Below are 23,760 nucleotides of genomic sequence, written 5' to 3'. Positions count from 1 at the left end.
ATGTGAGTTAATTGAGTGCACACCTGGGGATGTATTCAAGGTCACACCTCAAAACACTATTTCCTTCTTTGAAATCATGGGAAAATCAAACAAAATTGGTCAGGAAATCGGAGAAAGAATTGCTGAGCTCCACAAGTCTAGGCCATCCTTGGGTGCAATTTCATTAAGCTTGAAGGTGCCACGTTCATTTGTTCAAACAAATACACGCAAGTACAAACATCACGAGAATATCCAGCCGGCTCAGGGTGTAAACGAGCTCTGTGTCCCAGAGAGCAACGTGTTTTGGTCCGAGATGTGCGAATCAACCCCAGAACAAAAGCCAAAGACCTTGTGAAGATGCTGATGAAGTTGGTTAGAAAGTGTCTTATACACAGTGAAACAAGTCCTACACTGACATGGGCTGAAAGGCCACTCACCAAGAATTAAGTCATTACTCTTAAAGATGGAAAAGATCCAAGTTACAGTGTTCAACCAAACACCAAGGCAAAGATCTTAACTTTTGAAGAGATGTCCTATGGTCTGATGGAACTAAAGTCAAGTTGTTTGGCCTCAATGACCAACATTACACGCGGAGGAAAACGGGAGAAGCCTACAGACCTGAGAACACCATACCAACTTTGAACCACAGAAGTGGCAGCTTCATGAAGATAACATGGAGATGTAAGGGCAACATCTCGAGACATCAGCCAGGAAGTTAAAACTTGAGCGCAAATGGGTCTTCCGTATGGACAATGACCCAAAGCATACAGACAAAATGGGTATAAATTGGCTTGACGATAACAAAGTAAATCTCTTGGAGTGGCCATCACAAAGCCCTGGACTGAATCTCATTTAAAATTTGTGGGCAGATCTGAAAAAGCGTGTTTGAACAAGACAACTGACAAACCTGACTCAGTTACACCAATTCTGTCTGGAGGAATGGGGCAGGATTCTAGCAGAGTACTGACAGAAGGTTTTGGAAGGTTACCCAAAATGTTTGACCCAAGTCATGCAGTTCAAGGGAAATCCTACTCGATACTAAGGAAATGGGTATAAACCATTGACCTTGAAGAAAATAGTATAAAGGTCTCGAATAAATTCTCCCTCTCATTATTGTGACATTTACCAAAATTAAATAATTGTAGTGATCCTGCCTGACCTGGAAAAGGAGAGGTTTAGTCTGATTTGACATCAGACAGTGAGACAAAAAATGAAATATGTTTTTGCAATCTATGTTATGGCTTCAACTGTTAGACCATACCCTTTGAGCAAAATTTGGAAGTACAATCGCTAGATGGTAGCAATGAATATAACTCATTTCACAAAAGAAATGCTTGAAGCTGTTTATTGTCATCCCTTCTTTGATGTTTGCCATCAAACTAAACTTAAAACCAAGAAATAACATGCTTAAAACAACTGCATTGATGTGCCTTAAAGTCTAGTCCCTAACATCCACTAGATTAATGCTAACACAATGCAAAATGCCATAGTTGGACTAACAAATTGCATCATCCATTCATCCATCCATTTTCTGAGCCGCTTATTCTCACGAGAGTCGCAGGAGTGCTGTACCCAATCCCAGCTGTCATCGAGCAGGAGGCAGGGTAGACCCTGAACTGGTTGCCAGCCAATCGCAGGGCACATGGAGACAGATGACAGTCTCACTCACAATCACACTTAGGGGCAATTAGTTTGGCATGTTTTTGGGATGTGGGAGGAAACTCATGCATGGATGGGGAGAACTTGGAAACTCCACACAGGCGGGGCCAGGATCTGAACCCCAGCTCTCAGAACTGTGAGGCCAACGCTATACAGATGCACTACTGTGCCACCAAAATTGCATTATGTTATAAAAATTTTAAAGTAACAGCGACTTGAACACAAACCATGCAGGAATACATGGATCATAAATTACAACAATACTCACAGGCATATATTATTTATCCTTGGTAGAAACCAACTTCTGCAACTTACTAAATCAGTCTTCTTCATGTGTATCTGTTTGTATAACACTGCTTCCTGGTGGCTAAACCGCAGACTCTACCAGAGCACAACATGGGGCTGGATCAGATTGATGTCCTTTCCTTTCATTGCAATGGGGAATGCTGATTTGATAATGTGTTTTGAGATATGTGTGTTGTCATGGAACAACTAAACTCGTAAGTAAAGGCAGAATTGACACAAAACCTACAAATTAGAGTGTAAAATATTCAGTCACAAGAATTTTCATGACAGATGAGTTAGTTTATGCTGTGCACACTATACTCTGTCAATGTAAACTTTAAACATTGTCTTGTTGCAGTCTCTTGATAAACTATATTCGCAACAATGTTTCATACAAAAATAATCTATTCTGTAGGTTACCAATGATGTAGTAGTACACACACCTGACTTTGATGTGGGCAGATTGGTATCAATTTCCACCTAGTGATGGTGTCAATATGTGCCCTGCGACTGACTGGGGACCGGTTCACGGTGTAGTCTGCCCTTCTCCCGATGTTAGCTGGGATATGCTATGGGTTGCGAGGATAAGCGGCTTGGAAAATGGAGATGGACTATTACACGCCACAAAGCATGTCAGGTGTGAATGAGAGTGTGAACTCCTGCCTGTATGTGCCTTGCAATCTGCTGACCAGTCCAAGCTGTACCTGCCTAAAGTCAGCTGTGATAGGCTCCAGAACACCAGCAACCCTAATGAAGTCAAGAGCTGTAGAAAATGTATGTATGGATAAATCATTTAAATAATTTAACCTATATTGTTATTTTTATTTTTTAAATGTACCATTGTCTCGAGTCTTGCCCGTTTTTTTCCACTCACATTATCCACTTGCAAAAATACCCTGAATAAACCATCGTATTGGCTGTCAAACGTCATGTTGGAGTATTAACAATACATGATTGGTCTACTGCTGTACCGCAATGACAAGTAAATGTGCAATAAAACAAGACTATTGTCACTACATGTACATGAAACTATGAAATTTTGTTATCTGATATAGGTGGTACATAACTGGTTTGAGCGTCTGCTTGCCTGTGTGGAGTTTGCATGTTGTCCCTGTGCCTGCGTGGTATTTTTTCCAAGCTCTCAGGTTTCCTCCCAGATCCCAAAAAACATGAATGGTAGGTTAATTGATTACTCTAAATTGCCCATAGGTGTGAATTTGTTTATATGTGCCCTGTGATTGTTTGGCAACTAGTTTTGGGGGTACCCTGCCTTCTGCCCGAAGATAGCTGGGATAGGTTCCAGCATTTCAATGACCCTTGTGAGGATAAGCGGCTCAGAAAATGGATGGATGGTTGGATACAATCTGATAACTGTGTGTCCATCCAGGAAGTCCTGAGGGTTTAGATGTGGACCAGAGTCCACCAATTCATGATTTCTCAAATTGGAAACGGTCACACGTAGGAAGCTCCAACCAGGTTCTGTGGCCCCTTTGCCATGGCATTTAAAGTCAAGACCCTGCTGACTCCATCAAGCCTTTCAGGGGTCTTTGATCGATCAGTATTGCTCCACTGAGGGCATTGTCTTCTGCTGAAGGACAGTCAGCAAAAAAAGTAGTTGCTAGTTTCCATGTTAACCGTGCTCTGTGCTAGCTTATGTAATGCTAATTAAATGTAAAGGTCAGTGCTGTCTTGTTTGGCTTTGTAAAGCTTTTTATGTGAGGCATGGACACAGTGTCTACCTTGAACGTGTCAGAAGACCTACGTTGCCTGACAACAAGGACATGACTGATTTGAGACGTTGTCCCGGAGATGTTTGCACACTTAATGTTTGAATATGTTTGAACACAAGGTGCAACACAAAGCCACCCCATGAGACTAGGTCTAAGATAATGGAAAGCCGTTTAAGCATTTTTTAAAAATGTATATGTTATTCATCTCTATCTGTACTCTTGCGCTCTTTGTCGTCATTAAACTATTCAGCACTCTTGTAGAATGATTAGAGCGCAGTGGTCGAACCACTTTGTCTCCCTAATATTTTTTTTTTCACGACTGCCTTGTGCTACCGTATCACATTTTGCGCACAACTTGGACAACGTACAGCTTACTTACATATCTTGTTAGTAGGGAGGCAGACATTTCAGTAGTTCTAGCGTAGAATAGGTTAGGATTAGCCGGTAGCCTTCTAGAAATTTACCACAGTACCTGGCAGTCAAAACACTTTTTTTCAGTACCCGAAATGCAGTTTGGTGGATCGGGATCAATTCAAGAAAATTAAATACAGGAAAAAAGTGCTTGCCTCACGCTCCTGGTCAATATCAGTTGCAATGCCAGACAAGTTACAATAATATTAATGACGACTGTCAGCCAAGTTTTGAAACACTTTGTCATGCAATTTAATGCAGAAATGTCCCAAGCACTTTTGCCGAGGTTTTCGATGAACACCCAGGCCGACTACGCTAATATATTTAATGTTGGTCATAATAATGGTACTTCAGAGCTACAGTAGGTTCAGAAAGTATTTAAACCCCCTTAATATTTTCACTGTTGCTGGCATTTGCAAAAATCATTTTCAAAATGTTCTCCTTCAATGTACACACAGCAACCCATATTGAGAGAAAAAAAGTTGAAATTTTTCCAATTTATTGAAAAAGAGAAACTGAAAAATCTACAGAGCAATCCGTATTCAGACCCATTGCTCAGTATTTAGTAGAAGCACCACCCGTTTTTGCTAACACAGGCATGCGAATGTTGCAACAGGTTTTTCCAAACTTGGATTTTAGGATCTTCTGCCTTTCCTTCTTGCAGATCCTCTCTAGTTCTGTCTCAATGGATGGTGAACGTTGGTGGATAGGGTTTTCAGAGGTGCTCAACTTGGTTGAGGTCAGGGCTCCCCCCATTCCAGAACAGTCACGGAGTGGTTCTGAAGCTACTCACTCGTTAATTTAGGTGTGTGCTTGGGTTATTATCTTGTTGAAAGGTGAAACATTTCCCCAGTCTGAGGTCCTTACCACTGAGGAGAAGGTTTTCGTCCAGCATCTCATTGTACTTGGCCACATTCATCTTTCCTTCGATTTCAACTAGGCGTCCTGTCCCCTGCAGCTAAAAAATACCCACCCCCACACAATAATGGTGCCACCACCATGCTTCACTGTTGGGACGGTATTGGACAGGGGATGAGCAGTACTTGGTTTTCTCCACACATAACGCTTAGAATTAAGGACAAAAAATTCTGCCTGGGTCTCATCAGACCATACAATCTTATTTTTCACCATCTTGGGGTCCTTCAGGTGTGTTTAGCAAACTCCATGTGGGCTTTCACTGAAGTGAGGTTTCAGTCAGGCCACTGTTCCATATACACCTGACTGGACAAGGGCTGCAGTGACTTTATAAAACTTATCCTATCTCCAGATTGTATCTCTGGAGGTCAGCCACAGTGATCTATGGGTTCTTCTTTACCTCTCTCACCAAGGATCTTCTTGCCCGATTGTTCAGTTTGGCGGGACAGCCAGTTCTAGGAAGGGTGCTGGTCGGCCCAAACATCTTCAATTGAGTAAATGGAGGCCATTCTGCTCTTAGGAACCTTAAACTGAGCTTTTTTTTTTTTTTTTTTGGTAACCTTGACCAGATCTGTACCTTGCCAAAATTCTCTCTGAGCTCTTCAGGCAGTTCTTTTGAACTCATGATTTTCATTTGCTCTGACAGGCACAATGAGCTGTAGGGATTTATATAAACAGGTTTGTGGCTTTCCTAATCAAGTCCAATCAGTGTAATTACCATAATGTGCGCCATTGGGGCACTCTTAAGTGCTTTAAATGAAGAAGATTCTGCGGATTGCACAACTGTGACTCTTATAAGGAATAGTTCCTATCATTTGAAATTCCATTGTTCTTGTTATTTTTTTCTTCTCAGTACTCAACATGAATGTCATCCCGCAAACAACTGGAGTCCCAACGAGGGTTTAAATCCCATCTCTAGCATGATCAGAAGATATGGACAGCAACCAAGTTAAAATGAACTCCAATGACGTTGTCATATATGATCTTATATGACTTGCGTAACATACCAATAAGATCATTTCAACATTTATATATTTTTATGAAAGATAATATCAACATGGGATGCAATTCTTTTCATCACAGTGCATTCTGGGTAGTGCCGTCAAATGGGGATGGGCCCGACCACTGGAGTTTTTAACAGTAGCCACAGTAGCAGACCCGAGCAGCGATGAACACTGTTCAACCATATCAGTTCGAGCCAAATTGTTATCCAGGAAAGATGGAGAGCGAGGAAGACACAAGAAATTAGGATGACGATGACGGGTGTGAAGAAACTGGTGTTGGTAAATTTAAGTGGTGTATTGTTGATACTGCTGCACTGGGGTGATCAAGGTATGTGGCCAACGCCTCCTTGTCTTTTTGCTCTGCTTTTTCTTGATACATGGTAGGCTCCTTGTGAGGAAAGAATACAAAGAAAAAATCTGGGCTAAAGTGACTAGAACACAGTCGCAGATGTTTTGACAGCTCAACTCTTCCGACCACATCCTCCCATGGTTTACTCACCTTGCTTCATAAATGATTACCTCTTGTTTTGTATTCTGTCCTGATAGGAAATCACATCACATATGCTCATCATAAAGAACCTTGACTAGACATAACCTAATACTATAAGATTCATTTGTCTTAACTTTATTTTCAAAAAAGTACAGTAAAAGACCACTTAATCCTGAGCATTGTTGCTTTATGGCACTACAATATATGTATATATTGTATGTAACCTGACATCACATTCAATGTTTACAACTCCTGGGGGACTGCTACTTTGCTATCACCGTAACCACAAAATTAGTTTAACAAATGAAAAGCTATTTGATGTTGAAATAGCGACACTGTTTGCTAGTATCCGGCACTGCTTTGTTTGGTTGTAAGCATAACGTTACCCGTGGAGCACAGCGTGAGACCCCTTGGTGTTATTTTTTAAGATGAAAAGCATAAAGCCTCGGCCACCGATTCCTAGCCTCGCAATTTCCAGTTTGCAGTCGTAAAACTGATGTATCTCAGGATTACCGGCGGATTTTGCATCGATAACAGTCTACTACCGAAACATTCGGATGTCTCACTTTAACCAATGCATTATCGGTCGCACTGGTTTAGCATTGCCAACCTTAGATTTCATATAGCTAAATTCTATGACAAAAAGTTGTTTTATTCCCGTTTTAAACAAAGTTGTTATTCACACCAGCTTTTAGAATCATTTCATTAAAAAATACTCAATAGCTGAAGTGTTATCAAAATTATTTCATTTTTGTGCTCGCTTAATACTGATGGGTGAAATTAGCATTTTATTTTATCAGGAGGAAAGCTATGTATACTTTTATTCAGCCTCTCCATTGTCAAATATTATTTTGAATGACCTAAAAATACAGTGAATTTGCAGTTCCATGTTTTATCATCCATGATTTCACTGCCTTTTAATGATTTAAATTTTTTTCCCCATAGTATTCTTTCGGTATTGATATTGAGATATTTTATACAAAGATGCTTTCAAAGTCAAAATCTTGGCAATGGGACAACACGAATGAGTAGACTGACAGATACCTGCTATTTACTCATGCAGAATAGCCATTCACTTATAAGTTTTAATTGTCTACTAGTAGTAATAGTACAAGGACATCAAGGATATCAAATAAATGCTCAAACGGCTTTCCATGGAATTGTTTGCGTACAATATCTTACACCAAGTCACCCTAAGCAATTAAGGCCTGGATACCATTCACTGCTATTTCCCATCCATTTTCTGTACCATTTAGCCAAACATGAGTCATGGGTGTGCTGGAGCCTATCGCAGTTATCTTCCGGCGAAAGGCATCCCGAGACCTGAACTGGTCGCCAGCCAATTGCATAAACCATTCACACTCACATTCACACCTACAGGCAATTTAGAGTCTTCAATTAACCTCCTGTGCATGTTTTTGGGATGTGGGAGGAAACCGGAGTGCCTGGAGCAAACCCACACAGACACTGGGAGAACCACACAGGTGAGGCCCGATTTGAATCCTGGTCCTAAGAATTGTGAGGTGATTCCACATGGTTTGAGTCTATGTATAAAGTGGTTCGGTCATCTAGCAGAAGATTTACAATGCTAATCTTCACATGCTCACACACACAAAGGTATGGTCACAGTTTTTATCACTGTATATCGTATGTAGGCAGTGGTATTTGACGATGTATGAACAGAAGATCAGTGGATGAGCAACTCGGCAGGATGTGGGCAAGAGTGATGAAAAGCTTCCTCGGGTTCCTCTTTTTTTTTCGTTTCATATTTACTATCTTGCTAGGAGCAGTTAACCCCCCCAAAAGTGGTACAGTTTATAGTTAAACCAAAGGATAATGCTTCACAATTCAAATTAAACAGCATGCGTGACATCAGCAAAACTCATAAAATTTCAGGTACAGTAAATGATTGTTTAAAATTCAGCAATTTCCTTTTTGCCTTGGCAAAAGGAAATCACAGAAAGTGTAACAATAAATGTAGGAAAAGGTCTTCATGCCAACTGCAATATGAGTGCTACAATTACTTAAATTCAATTAACCTTGCTGTCCAATGTACTTGATTAAATAGCAACTAGAAAACTAAATTTTACCACAAAATGTCACAAGTTCCTAAAGTTTGGTAGTGGCTGTATGACGGTATTGAAAATGTGTTTGTCTGCGTAAGACTAGCGTAAAAGACTTGGCACAGTGGGTTAATCCAGTGTATCACTAATCCCAATCGCTAAACCCGCTGCCCCTTTGACCCCCCCCCCCCCCCCCATTATGTCCCAGAGGGTATGCTCTTCTGCTGCAAGGAACAGCAGATGGCCCAATACCCTTGCAAGGTCACACATATCTGCACGCATGCAATGACAACACATACGCATGCTAACAGGATTCACCAGATGGATAAATTGTCTTACAAACAGGGCTCTTTCAGGCTCATCACTAACTTTACCATTAGTAGCACTGGTTCAACCAGCACATGATTTGGTCGCACTATTTTTTGAGGAGGTACAGCATGACCACAGTTTCATTTTACTGTGATTCGAGATATGATACTTGGAAAATATGTTACTGTGAACAAGAGCTTTGTAATAAACAATCATAAACAAAACAGGCCAATTAAATTTGAAAAAAAAAACCAAAGGCTTTACTTTTATTCAATCATTTGTTTGATTCCGAGGGGCCAGTTTTTATATTAAGGATTCTTAACCCTGATTTTTGCAACATTGAGCACAACTTTGAACTAGTTTGCAGAGAAAATGAAATTTACCAACACTGACATACTTACACACAGGGTACTTAAATGGTTTGCTTAGAATAATCACTGTGTAACATATACTGTACTACCACCTGATCTGTTAGTGGCTACACTTGTAGTCATGTAGTTGAATAACGGCTAAAATGGATTATGTTTGGTTTTGGAGGATACTCAGATACTAAAATATTCCCATATTAAATTGATGAATTTTTGTTTTTAGCAAAAAATGCAGGTGTTAGGTAATTGTTCCTCAAAATTAGGTTGCTCCTCAGATTAAGAAATGATTAGCAAAACTGCTCCTCAGAGAAAAACAAAAATATGTTGAGCCTTGACTACCTCAGTTGTGAATACAGACTGTGTGGAATTAGATGCCGATTAATCAAGGAATCAAGGCGCACACTACAATGCTAAAGCCAACTGAGTTAACCACTCAAAAGGGGGGTGCACGCAAAAAAGTTTGAAAACCACTGTGCTAGACGCTTACACTGAACAATACATTAAGTCGCAACACTTAAACCTATGCACTTTTGGTAAACAGCCCTCGTAAATCACCAACATGCTCGATGGCATGTTGCGTTTTCCAACCTGTTCCAATAAGTTGCTTCTTTTCACAGCACCTCAATTTTATACCAACCTTGATTTAACTGATTTTTAGTTCCCCTATGTCCTGGAATTCCATGTACTGTTCTATGAAATTGTCTTCCATTCCCTCCCTTAGTCATTTTGTGTACTCTTTGTATTGTGTGATTTATCTGTCTTTCTTTGTTTGCCATGCTCAATTTTTCTGCTCTTGTTTGTTTGCTCGTTGTCACCATAAAAGAACACCTCATCTTAAAAAAAAGTAATTGATTGCTTGATTGATTGATTGAAATGCAACCATCCAAAATGCAAGCTCTTACCGCAATTGCTCTTAATAAAAACTAAGTTATTTCTTTGCATTCCCTTTCTTGTTTTATTTTGTTTATATACAGTGCTATTTTTCTTACCTCAAAAAAAGCAAAACAGACTTTTTGGGGGAGGATTGGAATGGATTAGTGGCACTTTAATTGATTTCATTGGGGAAAATTGATTTGATATATTAGTAAATTGACTTACAATCTTGGTCACAGAAGAAACTAGAATTGAAACTCAAGCTACCACTGTAATATAAAAAAAAACACTGTAAAATATCAATTTTCTATAAAAGATAGGCAAAGCCCCTATTGTCACTGTGATTAAAAAGACCAAGTGGGCAGTGTTGAAGTCACCTGGTCAGTGAGTATTAATTTAATTCAAGCACTTCAAACAAGCCATACAACCGCAAACACACAAGTGAGGGGCTGTTCCCTTCTGTCCACAACTACTGTACTTCCGCAGTAAGATTCTACATGAAAAGCGGAATTCTCTACACTTCCTGTTTCAGTCATGCTCCACCGCAAAGCTAAAAGTTGAAGCAATCCAGTTGTGATGATGATCTCTGTTGGTCGCTCATGCGTGTAATGCCGTGAAGTCACTGTCTTGTCTCTTCTGATTTTACACAACAGACTTAAAAGTGATGTTTTTCTCTTGCTCTCTCTCGCTCCAACCCCACTCCCTCTCCCCCGCAATGTGTGACACTGGTGCCACAGTCCATATAGGCTTCACAATGGTTGACATCCACTTTAACATGTCTCATACAAGCAGGGACTGGTTGACATCCACTTTAACATATGTCTCATACAAGCAGGGACTGAAGTTTCCGCTTACACATGCATCAATTATTACTTTATCCGCATCCCATCAGAGGACCCTTGCAGCCATGGCATCAGTCACCATGGCTACTCAACAAAATGTCATCCTGTGCAAAGCGAGCAAGAGCAAGACCTGTAACACTGACGTATTGGTATTTCATGCCAGGTTTTCAGGTTAAAAGGTAACAGGGGCTGTGAGTAATTAGCTTAAGGTACCCAGAGAGTCACATGGAGCCATTGCCCTATGACATGAGGGTTGTGTGTCTTTCCAAATGTCTGTTTTCTCTGTAGGAGCCTCTGTAATTCCAGCCATGGGTCTCTGTTTCCTCTTTGGAACATGCCAGGACCTCATTACATTATGCTGAGATACGGAAAGCACCTGGATGCACACACATACTTTGGTGTCATTCAAAAATACAGTAATAATTTGACCTATGGGTGCCTGTGCTTGGGTTTTTCATCACTTGGGCAGTCTTTGACTTTGTGTTGCCAGACAAAATCAGAGTTGAGTGGGGTTCTAAGATATTGAAGGGAAAAAAAAAAAGTTAAAACCTGCAATAAATATTGGAATGTGAATCAAGACAGAATTAGCGTTTGGAAACTTCATTTTGTACAAAAAGTAATTAAAAGTTCAGCTCATTGTTCCAATAAAGAACCAGTTCAATTCATAGTTCTTAACTGAAATTTTATAACTAGGCTCACCAGTACAAAAACAAATGTGCTTTTTTTTTTTTTTTTTTTTTTTTTACATTTTTATTTTTTATTTTTTTTTCAAAACTACTTGCTTAGTACCTTCAAAATCCGGTACTGGCATTTCATTTTCCCTTTGTTGCAGTTCATTAAGTCCACACTAGTCCCCAGTTGCAAGTTTCATCCTGTAATCTAAAAAAACATGAGGAAAAACCTGTTGCTTGTCTTTTTTTTTTTTCAAATGAGGAATTTGAAATGAACATTTGTCCTTAATGTGCAAATAAAAATAACAGGAACGGATCGTGAAGGACATTGATAACTGGCAGCTTTGGCTGACATTATTAATAAAATTGTCTATTCTCAAATTGCAAAACAAAAATAAACTTGATCATACTGTTTTAACTAAAGTATTCTGTTGTAAATATTTTTCTTAGTGATCCATTTTTACAATTATGCACTATATTACAAAATAACTTCATTCCCATTTATTTACGCAGTGTTCCTGACTACACCTCATGTTCTCACATAGGTGCCGCTTGTCTGCCTAGTTGCATTCTGAAGAACAAAATAGTAAATGCAGCAATTGTACATTCTTTGAGCATGTCCAAACAAGTCCGTCTGCTTGTCAATTACAGTTGCTTCACTGTATAATACAGCACACCAGCATCTCAGCAGATCCTGCGAATTGACTATCATTATTTCTTAAGAATGCCAGGAATTGCAATTTTACTATTGCAACAAGCTAGATATTTCTGTCGGGGTCAGTTCCCTACTGTGCAAGTGTGAGTAGGTGATGGTATTTTTTGTTTGTGATGCCCATTTCAGTCGGAATCACCTGCGTCTAGCGTCATCTGATTTTAAATGTGCAAATTGGGCAATATGATCATGATCTATTGGTATTGGGTTAGAATTAGGTTTTGGGTTGGCGTGAGGAGTGCCAGTTAGGCCTTGCACACACAAGGATTTTTCAATTCTTGAAAAGTTAGCTGGGTGTGTTTTGTGGGTAAAAAGTTTGGTATGCTTCTCCATGCGGCCATCAATGCTGTTCTCCCAAGGAAGCCAAAGTCACTTTCACGAGCTCAACACTGTCAAAACAATATCTCTCAGACACACACACACACACACAGAGAAGGGTGACTCATCACAAAACAACTCATTCTCATGCTTGCACTAATGAACCCACATAGATACCGTGTTATCTGACAGCCACTCACACACACGCATATGTTACGTGGATGATGAAATCACTGGAGTGTGGTCAGTGCTGGTCAAGAGGTCCAGAGCCATCGACAAAGATTGTGGTCACTATCTTAATTAGAATCCGGGGGGTAACAAACCACCAACCCACAGTGCCACCTGCTTTGTTTCACTCTTTATCTGGGCCGACTTCTCACCTCCCACTAATGTCTCCTGTTGCATGTGTTTGCTCCTGTCTGTCACCAGCCAGCCTCACGTTCCACATTCACTCTACTGTACTATGCCACACACTTGACTATAGCTGCATCTACAAACTCAAGAAACCACATTTGGGAATTGCAGTGGAACCGCTAGCTTAACCTGTTCCAAGTTGTTGAGGGAATTAATTTGGTCCCGAAACCTCACCTATATTAAACCTTTGTTTACTAGCTGTACAGTAGAGTGGGGTAATTAATATTTTATATGGTGATTTGTCATTCTAAAAATATTATAATTGGAGGGGAAAAAAAAACAATGATTAAGCTGCCAAACAGGGTGGTTACAATTCCCTTACATGTATGCATTATTGTTGGACAAAGATTTGTTTTCAACTATGTGACGGTATCTATATGTTCCCTGCAACAGACTGGCAACCAGTTCAGGATGCAATCTGTTTTTCGCCGAAAGTTAGCTGGAATAAACTCCAGCACTCCCGCAACCTTTGTCAGGATAAGCTGCTTGGAAAATGGCTTTGCATGGCCATTCTAATGATATTATCAAAGGGCGAATGTGTAATGTAACTGCTTAGCTCGCAGTCATCTGCAAGGTGTCTGGCAGTAATCGAATCTTCATCACAACTGAATAAAAGGTAAAAAAGTAATTCATCCACTTTTTATATTGTTATTAATAGATCTGTTCACAAACAGACCAAAAAGATGCAGGTACTTTTCCACTGCAACACTCTGCTCTCCTACCTCAAAAGCAAGGCCTGTCTGGTCTTGCTGATCTCAGAGGTTTGTTCAAGACAGTTACAGGTCTCAGGTTTTATGTGTGCCTTTTTCCAAGTGTGCTTGCATACACGTCACACCACTCTCTTTTCACTTGACAGGCTCTAACAAAGGATATGCTTGTTTGGGTCATGCGAGACTTTGCCTTTTTTTTTTTTTTTAACTTCAAATGTCCACTAAACTAGAAAGACGGTTCTTGTATGTAATGACTAGATTTTACATGTGTTAAAATATAGGTTAACATAAGCTAACGTAGGTTAGCCAGGTGACGCAAGAAGCAAACATTTGTCGTAACTCAGCAGGTGTGTGTGTTTGGGCGGGGGCCTTAACAATATTTCCACTATTGTGTTTTATTACTCCACATCTGGATCGGTGTAGAGAAAGAAAAAGAGCTAGTCAACTAGGTGCACAACTACTCATTTGTGGTTAGCCAATTTGCTTTGTAGATTTGGGTGTGCCTTTTTGGCAGTGCTCCCGCCGTGTTATACTGTTAATTCATTTTGTGATGCTTGTCAAGCTTAGATTTAGTTGACTTTGAAGACTGCACAGTTCAAATTTATTTGGAATAATGTGGTCCCAAATAGCCACATCCATCTATTTTCTGTACCACTTATCCTCAATCGGGTCGCGCGTGTCCTGGAGCCTATCCCAGGTATTTTTCGGAGAGAGGCAGGGTACACCCGGAAACTAGTTGACAGTCAGAGAGTAAGTAAAAACAACCAGACACACGTTGACATTTTTTAATTTAAAGTAGTTTACAAATGTCTTGATAAAACATCTCTTGACAGTCCTAAGTCAAAATATACAAAACAGTGAATCTTACAGCACACATTTGATCCATTTGTCGCACTCCTGTTTAAGTCAATCCATTTTGGGAGGGTGGATGGAGTACTGTTAAATGCAAATGCTGAGTACAGTTTACCATGACAACTGAGGCGTAGCTACAGCAAGTGGCTTTTTGACTTTGTCACTGTATTTATGTAGTAACCCAACCTCAAAACTTTGACTGTCGTGCTTACGTGGTGGCCATGTAGAAGAGTTCATGATGTTGCGTACATTTGCAAGTACATTAATGCCCGTGGGTTTAGAGGCGCCCCTGTGGTGGCAGTGTTTGGCAGGTCAAGACTTGGTCTGCATCTGCAACAAATGTCCGTACGAAAATGTAAGCATTCTGGGCGGCGCAAATTAGTTTCTGGCATCGGAAATATGAACCCGCACAGGCAGCGCTGGACCGGCAGGACCATGACAAACTGTCGACATAATGATTTTTTTTTCCCCAGCCCTAGACTGAGGGTGCTTATATTCGTGGACGCCACAGATGCACTTCAACGTAAAAAGTGTCTTGTCCTAACACATGAAGCTATTTGTGGATTTGCCAAAATTATCACTTTAATGAAGGATAGGAGATCAATTCTGGTCCCAACAGAAAGTGCAGACTCTGTCTGGCCTGACACTGAGACAAAACCAAAACTTTTGGGATTTGAGTGTGAAGACGAGACAAAAACCTACAAGATGTGGTCTCGAGGCCCAAAACCATTTTCAGTGTTGCAACACTAAGTTGAACTTGAATGCAGTATTATTGTCTCCAACTTCCTGAACTATTGACCACGTTCTCTCCTCACACAATCAAAGATTATTGGCGTCATGTCATATCACTCTTGAAATAATCAGTAATCAGTACTATATGTATCTCATGGCCACTAAATGGTGACTCCTTTCTCAACATAACACCTCCCTCCTTTGCTGACAGAGCGGACACAGTGGCTCCGTCACACCGATGATCCTTACACATGGCACAAGATGATAAAAGTATAGCACTGTAAAAAAGGTATTAATAGCCCAGTCACATCTACTTCAGCAACAGAAGTGAGGCAAGAAGCGAATGAAGCGGCACTGCAGCAAAGCTGGCAGAAAGTGTACTTGTGATGTCTTTGAGTTTGTTGTTAAACTAATTAACCCTGATGAAAGAGCCACGTGCTTGTTCCAATGTGTCCAGACGGGACTATTTGATCACGAGTGATCAAACGCCACAGACCTCAGGTGCATGGTTTAATCTGCCATGGAGTTGTCTGTGATGATAATACTGTCTGTTTAATGCCAGTCTTTCTCATCATGCGAAGTTGGGTACATACTAGATCTGAAACCAACGATTACTTAAATTATCAATTCGTCAATGGGCGCCACAGGGGATGGCTGATAACCAGATCTGCCTCACTGTTTTGAGGACCCCAGTTTAAATCTGACCTTCCAGGTGTGTAGTATGCATGTTCTCTCCCTGCCTGTATGGAGTTTCTCCAGGTAATCCGGTTTCCTCCTACATCACAAAAACATGTGGACAACAGACTCTAACTTGCCTGTAGGTATGCAAATGGTCATTTGTGTGCTCTACAATTGTCTGGTGACCAGTTCAGGATGTACCCAGCCTTTCACACGAAAATAGGGATCGGCTCCAGCATGCTTGCATCCCTAGTGAGGAAAACGGTACAGAAAATGGATGGATGGATTTTCTGATCTCATTGTTCTGGTCAGAACCCGACCTAAAGCATTCTGAATGAACTGGAGCTGTTTAATGATCTTTTGGAGGAGTCCAGTCAGAAAACCATTACAGTAGTCAATTGTATTTGAGATAAAACCATGGATGAGCTCCTCCTGGTCTGCTTGCCACTTGCAAGCCTTTACCCTGGATTTTTTTCTTCAGATGGTAGAAGGCTGTTTTAGTAATTGATTTGATATGACTGTTGAAAGCCAGAGCAGAATCTATCAATCCACCAATCAATATTTCAGACTTTTATCAACAGACCCACAGCCGGCCATTCTGTATTGTACAAATTATAGTGTCTTTAAGAGGTGGGGCCAAGTCGAGTGGTGTGTGATGTCAGCAAGAATGTCTGGGGAACAGATGTGGTGGACAGCAGCTTCTGAGTATTGTCTTTCTGGTTCACCCAGCGTTCAATAAACCTTTGAAAAGTGGATCAGCGACTGTAGTTTTCTTTAACCACTTGCTAGGCCATTCCAATAAGTATACTTTAAAAAAAAACAAAAAACATGAAAATGTATTGCTTGATAAACACAGATGCGACTGTACTCAATATCGTACTCAGTATTTATGCAAATAATAACACGTCATAGGTGTCAAACTCAAAAGCACGGAAAAGATCTGGCCTGCTTTATCTTTTTTTGTGTTGCTCACTGAAGATACGTGTTTTTTTGAAAAAAAAATTTTTTAATTCTATATAGTGGTGAGTGGCCTGGGCTGGTAAATAATGAACAAGTTTAACATTTCTGATTGTCGGCCCTGACCGTTTTCCAAACATACTAGAGAGGAAATCATCAGGCTAATCTTACTGCGACATCCTGGAATGGAACTGATTTCTGACTTTGATCATAAGGGAAGGAAAACGCTCTCTCTCACTTTAGAAAACCTGCTTCTCAAGGCCGCTTCATGAGGGTACATTATGTGCTAGAGATGGGCAGTAAACTAAATTTAATTTCAAATGAATTCAGTTTCGATACATGAGTGACATATATTGAGTAACATAATGCTGCCTGGACAAGCTCAAATTCCCTCAGGGTTAGGGATGTCCCTGTTCAGACAGCAAAGTAATTGAAACTAAAATGAAAGTGCAGCCAAGTAGTCCCCTCCATTTCAGCTCATTTGCTTCAAAACGGTGTTAGCAATAAATTCACTACAAAAGATCATGATGCCCATCTCTATCTATAATGTACTAATATTGTCAACTGACCAAATACACCCTTCTGTGAGTGAGTGAGCCTTCTGTGAGTAATATGATCCCACCCTCCCCCTGGCCCCGAGACCAAAGGGACCCAAGCTTCTATTTTGTACACCTGTAGTTGTTAAGGCATGCATAAAACATATGTGTATGTCTGTAGTATGGCCGGTCAGACAGTTACCGCGTTGCCACCACACAGGACAAAGATGACCGATCCCCCAAGAAGAAGAAGGGGGGGGCGACGGGAACCAAGGACATGGATGACCTGAAGAAGGAAGTGCCCATTGTGAGTAATAAAACATGTTCCTACTCAACTTTGCTTCTTCTGTCCTCAAAGTTAAGTCACGTTCAACATGGACATTGTGGAAAGAGAATGAAAATCTTAAGTCATTCACGTTGGGGGAGGGGGAGGGGGGAGTTGTATTTCTTTGCTGGTAAGACATGCTATTGGAAAGTCTCCCCTTTGATGCCGCATCGCAGACTCAGCTGGCTGCCATGATACACTTACTTTCTCAGGTGACCTGCATGCAAGCAGTCCATATCTATCTAGAACTACTCCAAGGGCTTCCTTAAAAGTCCCTGGTTGGAATCAAGAGTGATTCCATATATTAATTTAGACAAAAATATTTTTTTCTTTGCATGCACAAATTTTAGGCAATTTAAACCTTTGTATGGGTTATCATTTTACATTTTTTTTCCCCCGACTGATTATTTTCCGTTTTATTTTTTCAGACCGAACACAAGATGTCTGTAGAGGAGGTATGCAGGAAATTCCAGACAGACATTGTCCAGGTAAATTATTTTTCTCACACTTGTCCAACAGAGTGTCATGGTACAACACTTAAATTTCACAATGAGAAATTGTACAAATTATTTTGTGATGCATTTTATTGCATCTGGGCAATTAGTCTAAGTGCAAAATTGCCCAATTCATTTTTAAACATTTTCTGAAAACATGAAGAACTACATGCTCTACAAATTCAACAAACAAGTACAGTCAAGCTGCCTTAATTCAACCTTTGTGGATTATCATGACCAGGAAAAATTGAGAATCTACACAGACATAGAGAAAAATATATATTTTAGCAACCCCATTAGTTTGTTTATTGATATCATGACAGTCAGTTAAAAATGACATGGGCAGTTATTCATTTAGGCCTGTGCTGACTGTAACAAACTCAAAGAAGCTAAAAACGTTGCCATTATAAAACATTTTTTTAATCAAGAAGAGAAAATGCAGTCCGTGAGGTATTTTTACTGATGTAGCAGTTTCAGTAAACATTGAGTCAAAATACTGTCATCAAAAGTGGATGACTGCACAATGTCGGCTCATTATTTAGTGAGTTTAAACAACAGCGGAGCATAATGTCAAGTTTTAAGAATAGTTTAAAAAAAAAAATAAAAAGCAGTCGAGCTAAATGTTCGTGCATTATTTTAGTTGTAATTAGAAAAGACTTGGAAAATTTTCCCTTGGGCTTGAACTGTGATGAACAAAAAGTGAGCTGACATTGACTGTAGAACAGCAATTTTTTTTTCTTTTTTACGGCTTTCACCGCATTATAACAAGGGTATTTTATAAACTGCTAATCCCTGTTTAATAATGCTAACTTTAATTTAAGGCTTGATTAAAAATTTTCCAAGTCATTAATTATTGATGAATAGTTAACCAACATAGCAGACTGTTCTGGTACATTTCCATGACCATACTCAATCATTGATGTAATCAACAATACTATGCAGCATAAATTAATCTGTATTTTTGGCTGCAAACTCTACCAGGGACTGACCAATGCCAAGGCAGCAGAGGTTCTGCTCAGGGATGGCCCCAATGCACTCACCCCGCCTCCCACCACGCCAGAGTGGGTAAAGTTCTGTCGCCAACTCTTTGGCGGTTTCTCCATCCTATTGTGGATCGGCGCCATCCTCTGCTTCTTAGCCTACGCCATCCAAGCTGCCACTGAAGACGACCCTGCCGGAGACAATGTGAGTTGCGCGTTACATCACGTCTACTGTGTGTCATCTCATATCCCATCATCTCTGATTTGTTTGTGTAGTTGTACCTAGGTATTGTGCTCACAGCCGTCGTCATCATTACCGGTTGCTTCTCGTATTTCCAAGAAGCCAAGAGTTCCAAAATCATGGAATCTTTCAAGAACATGGTGCCCCAGGTAATGTGTCACACAAGTCATGATATTAGTTTTTTTTTTTTTTACAATGTTTTTAGAATGAAGATTCACAATGTATTCTTCAACTATTTATCACAGCAAGCACTGGTGATCCGTGAGGGCGAGAAGGTGCAAATTAACGCAGAAGAAGTGGTAGCTGGAGATCTGATCGAAGTGAAGGGAGGAGACAGGATCCCCGCTGACATCCGAGTGGTTTCAGCACATGGCTGCAAGGTAAGCACACACAGCTTTTAGACTGCGGCAATGTTGTAGAACAAGATTAAACAAACGTACAATGTTCTGTAACTCTTTCACCTATACAGGTGGATAACTCCTCCCTAACAGGCGAATCAGAGCCTCAGAGCAGGTCCCCCGACTGCACCCATGACAACCCCTTGGAGACCCGCAATGTGGCTTTCTTCTCCACCAATTGTGTGGAAGGTATGTTGGTGGTTGTCAATCATGTGACATACCATACTTTGGCCTGTTTTGGCCTATTTAACAGTTTAGCTTGAAATGTGATGTCGGGGTGTAGGTGTATGAAATGCAGGCACTCGCCATATGGGGAAGAAAGGCCATGGGTTCCTCACCTCTGTTCTAAAATGAGACTTTGTACTTGTTTTCTGAGAATCAATGTACTTATTATTTACTTAAAACAGGGAGGGGCAAATCTCTCATCAGCCACATTTTGATTTTTTTTTTTAAACAGGTTTGACAGGTCAATTATAAAGAAGGTGAAAAACAAAAACATTTTAAATGCACATGAAAAAGTACTTCTTTTAATTATGACAATTAATGTGCATTTTAATGTATATCTTATTACTTGGATTACAAGTATAATTTTAATTATTTTATGTAATTTATAACAAGTGGTTTATTCGACTATTTTTTTCCCTTTTATGCAAAATAGTTTTAATAAAGGGTCGCATGGTGTTGTGACTGGTTAGAGCATCTGCCTCACAGTTGTGAGGACCGGGGTTCAAATCCCAGCACTGCCTGTTTGGAGTTTGCATGTTCTCCCCGTGCCTCTGTGGTTTTCTTGAGGCACTCCAGTTAATTCAAGAGTCTAAATTTCCTGTAGGTGTGAATGTGAGAGTGAATGGTGCTTTGTTTATACAAGTATGTCCCTTGCAATTGTCCGGCAACCAGTTCAGGGTTGCGCTGCCTCTTGGCCAAAGACAGCTGGGACAGGCTGCAGCACTCCTGCGACCCTGGTGAGGATAAGCGTCTTAGAAAATGGATGGGTAGTTTTGATAAAATAATTCAAAGTGAATTTTAATTTGATAATTCCAAATCTAATGAGGTCCTGAAAAGAATTTCATCTCCAAAAGGTGGGCGCTCCAACACAAGTTTGGGAATCACTGCTTTGCAAAATCAAGATTTTTGGGGCCGATCAGCGAGTTTTATAAAATGATAACCAGTCACCAAGCCAATCACAAGATTAAGCAGTGTGTCTACTTAAATGTACTGAGCACTGAGTATCTAATTCGGACGGTGATTCCCAACCAGTGTGCCGTGGCAAGGTGGTCTGACATGACCACTGTGGGGAAACTGCTAAAAAAAATATTCATTTACAAGAAATAATGTATTTTTGTTCTGTATAATGAATATAGAGTACAAATAATATATCTTAGTATTTATGCCATTGAGGCATAGTGACAGATCAGAATACAAGATTTTATTGCAGTATTCTGACATACTTCAATCATGAAAGACCAAATTTGTCTTGTGGTCTGATCCATGCATTCGACGTTGTCTGTCTCAGATGTTTTCTATTCAACGCCGCCGACGGTTTTATAAAAATAACTATTGGGTGTCAGGTATTTGCAGCATTACGTCAAGGCTAAAAATAAACTAGCTTTTGAGTTCAAATATACTGTACACAATGGCGACGTGGAGTAAATGTCCGTTGCCGAGCCATTCAATGACGTCATTGAGCAGATTGGCAAATTATGACATGAAAGTCAATCAACATAAAATGCAAATTGTCGGCCGATCCTGAACAGGTCAATCGGATCGTTTTAAAGTCTACTCTAAAGGGCATGGATGCTGTCAGAAAAGATAGCCTTGGTCTTCTAACATTGCATTCTACTCTTTCTATGCCATCACTCTACTTATTTACAATTTTACTACTTAGATTTATGCTGGTTTGGGTATACAAACAAATCAACGACAAAGTTAAAATGTGCTAAACGTAAGACCCATCAAAAAACAATTGTGTGCTCTGCTTCTCTCCCAAAACCAGGCACAGCCCGTGGCATCGTTATCTGCACCGGAGACCGCACGGTCATGGGTCGCATTGCTACCCTGACCTCTGGCCTGGAGACGGGCAAGACCCCCATCGCCAAGGAGATTGAACACTTCATCCACATCATTACCGGCGTGGCCGTCTTTTTGGGGGTCACCTTCTTCGTCCTGGCCCTCATCCTGGGCTACAGCTGGCTGGAAGCTGTCATCTTCCTCATCGGTATCATCGTCGCTAACGTGCCCGAAGGCCTGCTGGCCACTGTCACTGTGAGTGCATTTAAGTCTGCTTTGAGACATTTTAACTAGAATTCGGCATCGTTTGAATTTGAGGGATTCTGGTCCTGATTCCGATTCCTCATTTCCATTCCAAATGATTCTGATTGTTTTAGGGGGCTGGGTCAAAAGGTTTGCATGAATTAAATAAAGGCTGTCCAAATCATGAACATCCATTTTCTTAGTAGCTCACATCATAGACTCAAATAAACATTTGACTCAGGTTCAGCATCTATTTCAAACCTTTTGAACTAAGATGCCATGTGTATGAAAATACCCATTGACTTAATATTATTCATTTTTCATCTCAAAAGTTAAATGTAGCATTGTTATAAAGGGTCATTTCAACAGTTTTATCACATTGAATGGACTATGTGTATTATTTTTGTCTTGACTTCCTGTTTTAAGCATGTAGCCTTTTTTAAGGGTATGCACAAGATCTCAGCATTTTGGCACAAATAGAAACTTCACACGTCAATTTTGAAAACCTAGGGAAAGAAAAAAAAGTAATAAATGGAACCAAATACCATAAAACATTGATTCCTTTACCTACCCACCAATGAGGCACATGTTTAGTGTTTGTTTATGTAAATTGTGTTCCAATCCATTGCGATGTAAAGTTGCTGGTTGGACCTGCGGTGACGTTTCAGCTCAATGTTAAGTGTTTTTTTTTTGTTTGTTTTTGGCCATTGGCTCTTTCGTTGGTTTGAAGACTAAAATAAATGCTTAAAAAACATCAGTGCAAAAGTGAAACTGACCATTTAACTTGTTAGCTGTCTTAATGCTGGCAGGTGTATTTCATTGTTTCTCTCACTATTTGACTTGACTGAAGTTCCACAGAGTGTAGGCTTGGGGTCAGAGGAGTAGGGGGCGTGTCAGACTTGTTCACATCATGAAGGCTTCCTTAGGACAATATAATTTAATTCAAAGTGTAGCTTTGAGGTGATTGATCATTTATTTTAACAATTTGGAGGCACACTTTTGTTGTCCGCCGCCATTGGGCACAAGCACATCTTTATGTATGTTCTTTGTTTAGCACTTTGTTCTTTGGGGCCAGTGGATTGTAGGCATCAAAATAGAATTTTTCAATTTTATTGATTCCGGGAGATCTAAATTGTTAGTCCCAGTTCCTGTAGATTCATGATTCTTTATGCCCAATCCTAAATTTAAAACTTTATCTGTCCAGGTCTGTCTGACCCTGACTGCCAAGCGGATGGCAAAGAAAAACTGCCTGGTGAAAAACCTGGAGGCTGTGGAGACGTTGGGCTCAACCTCCACCATCTGCTCCGACAAGACAGGCACGCTGACTCAGAACAGGATGACCGTGGCTCATATGTGGTTCGACAACCAGATCCACGAGGCTGACACCACAGAGGACCAGTCTGGTGAGTGAGGAGACAGTCAAACTTTGTGATGGATGCAAATGCGAAATTACACTGATTACTGATTCAAACCGGCGGCACAGTGACCGGTGGTTAGCACATCTGCCTCACATGTATGACGAGCCACCAGTATTGAGTTTGCATTTTCTCCCCGTGCCTGCGTG

General features: G+C 40.3%; 1 protein-coding gene across 2 annotated transcripts in view; it reads left to right on the top strand.

Annotated features, from left to right (window-relative positions):
* The window catches only part of atp1a3b (ATPase Na+/K+ transporting subunit alpha 3b), a 38,193-nt gene that overhangs the window by 3,413 nt on the left and 11,020 nt on the right, over nt 1–23,760 (top strand). Inside the window, exons 2-9 of one of the 2 annotated variants that reach the window (XM_061819696.1) lie at nt 17,729–17,815; nt 18,262–18,321; nt 19,309–19,512; nt 19,584–19,697; nt 19,794–19,928; nt 20,018–20,135; nt 21,940–22,208; nt 23,401–23,599. In XM_061819696.1, the coding sequence (XP_061675680.1) occupies nt 17,729–17,815; nt 18,262–18,321; nt 19,309–19,512; nt 19,584–19,697; nt 19,794–19,928; nt 20,018–20,135; nt 21,940–22,208; nt 23,401–23,599 (1,186 nt within the window). Of the gene's footprint in view, nt 1–17,689; nt 17,816–18,261; nt 18,322–19,308; nt 19,513–19,583; nt 19,698–19,793; nt 19,929–20,017; nt 20,136–21,939; nt 22,209–23,400; nt 23,600–23,760 lie in introns of both variants that reach the window. The other variant, XM_061819695.1, reaches the window with a different exon arrangement.

This window comes from Syngnathoides biaculeatus, chromosome 5 (genome assembly GCF_019802595.1).
Source record: "Syngnathoides biaculeatus isolate LvHL_M chromosome 5, ASM1980259v1, whole genome shotgun sequence".
Classification (NCBI taxonomy): Eukaryota; Metazoa; Chordata; class Actinopteri; order Syngnathiformes; family Syngnathidae; genus Syngnathoides; species Syngnathoides biaculeatus.
Note: the sequence above shows the minus strand (reverse complement) of the source record. Positions and strands in the feature narration are given on the sequence as shown.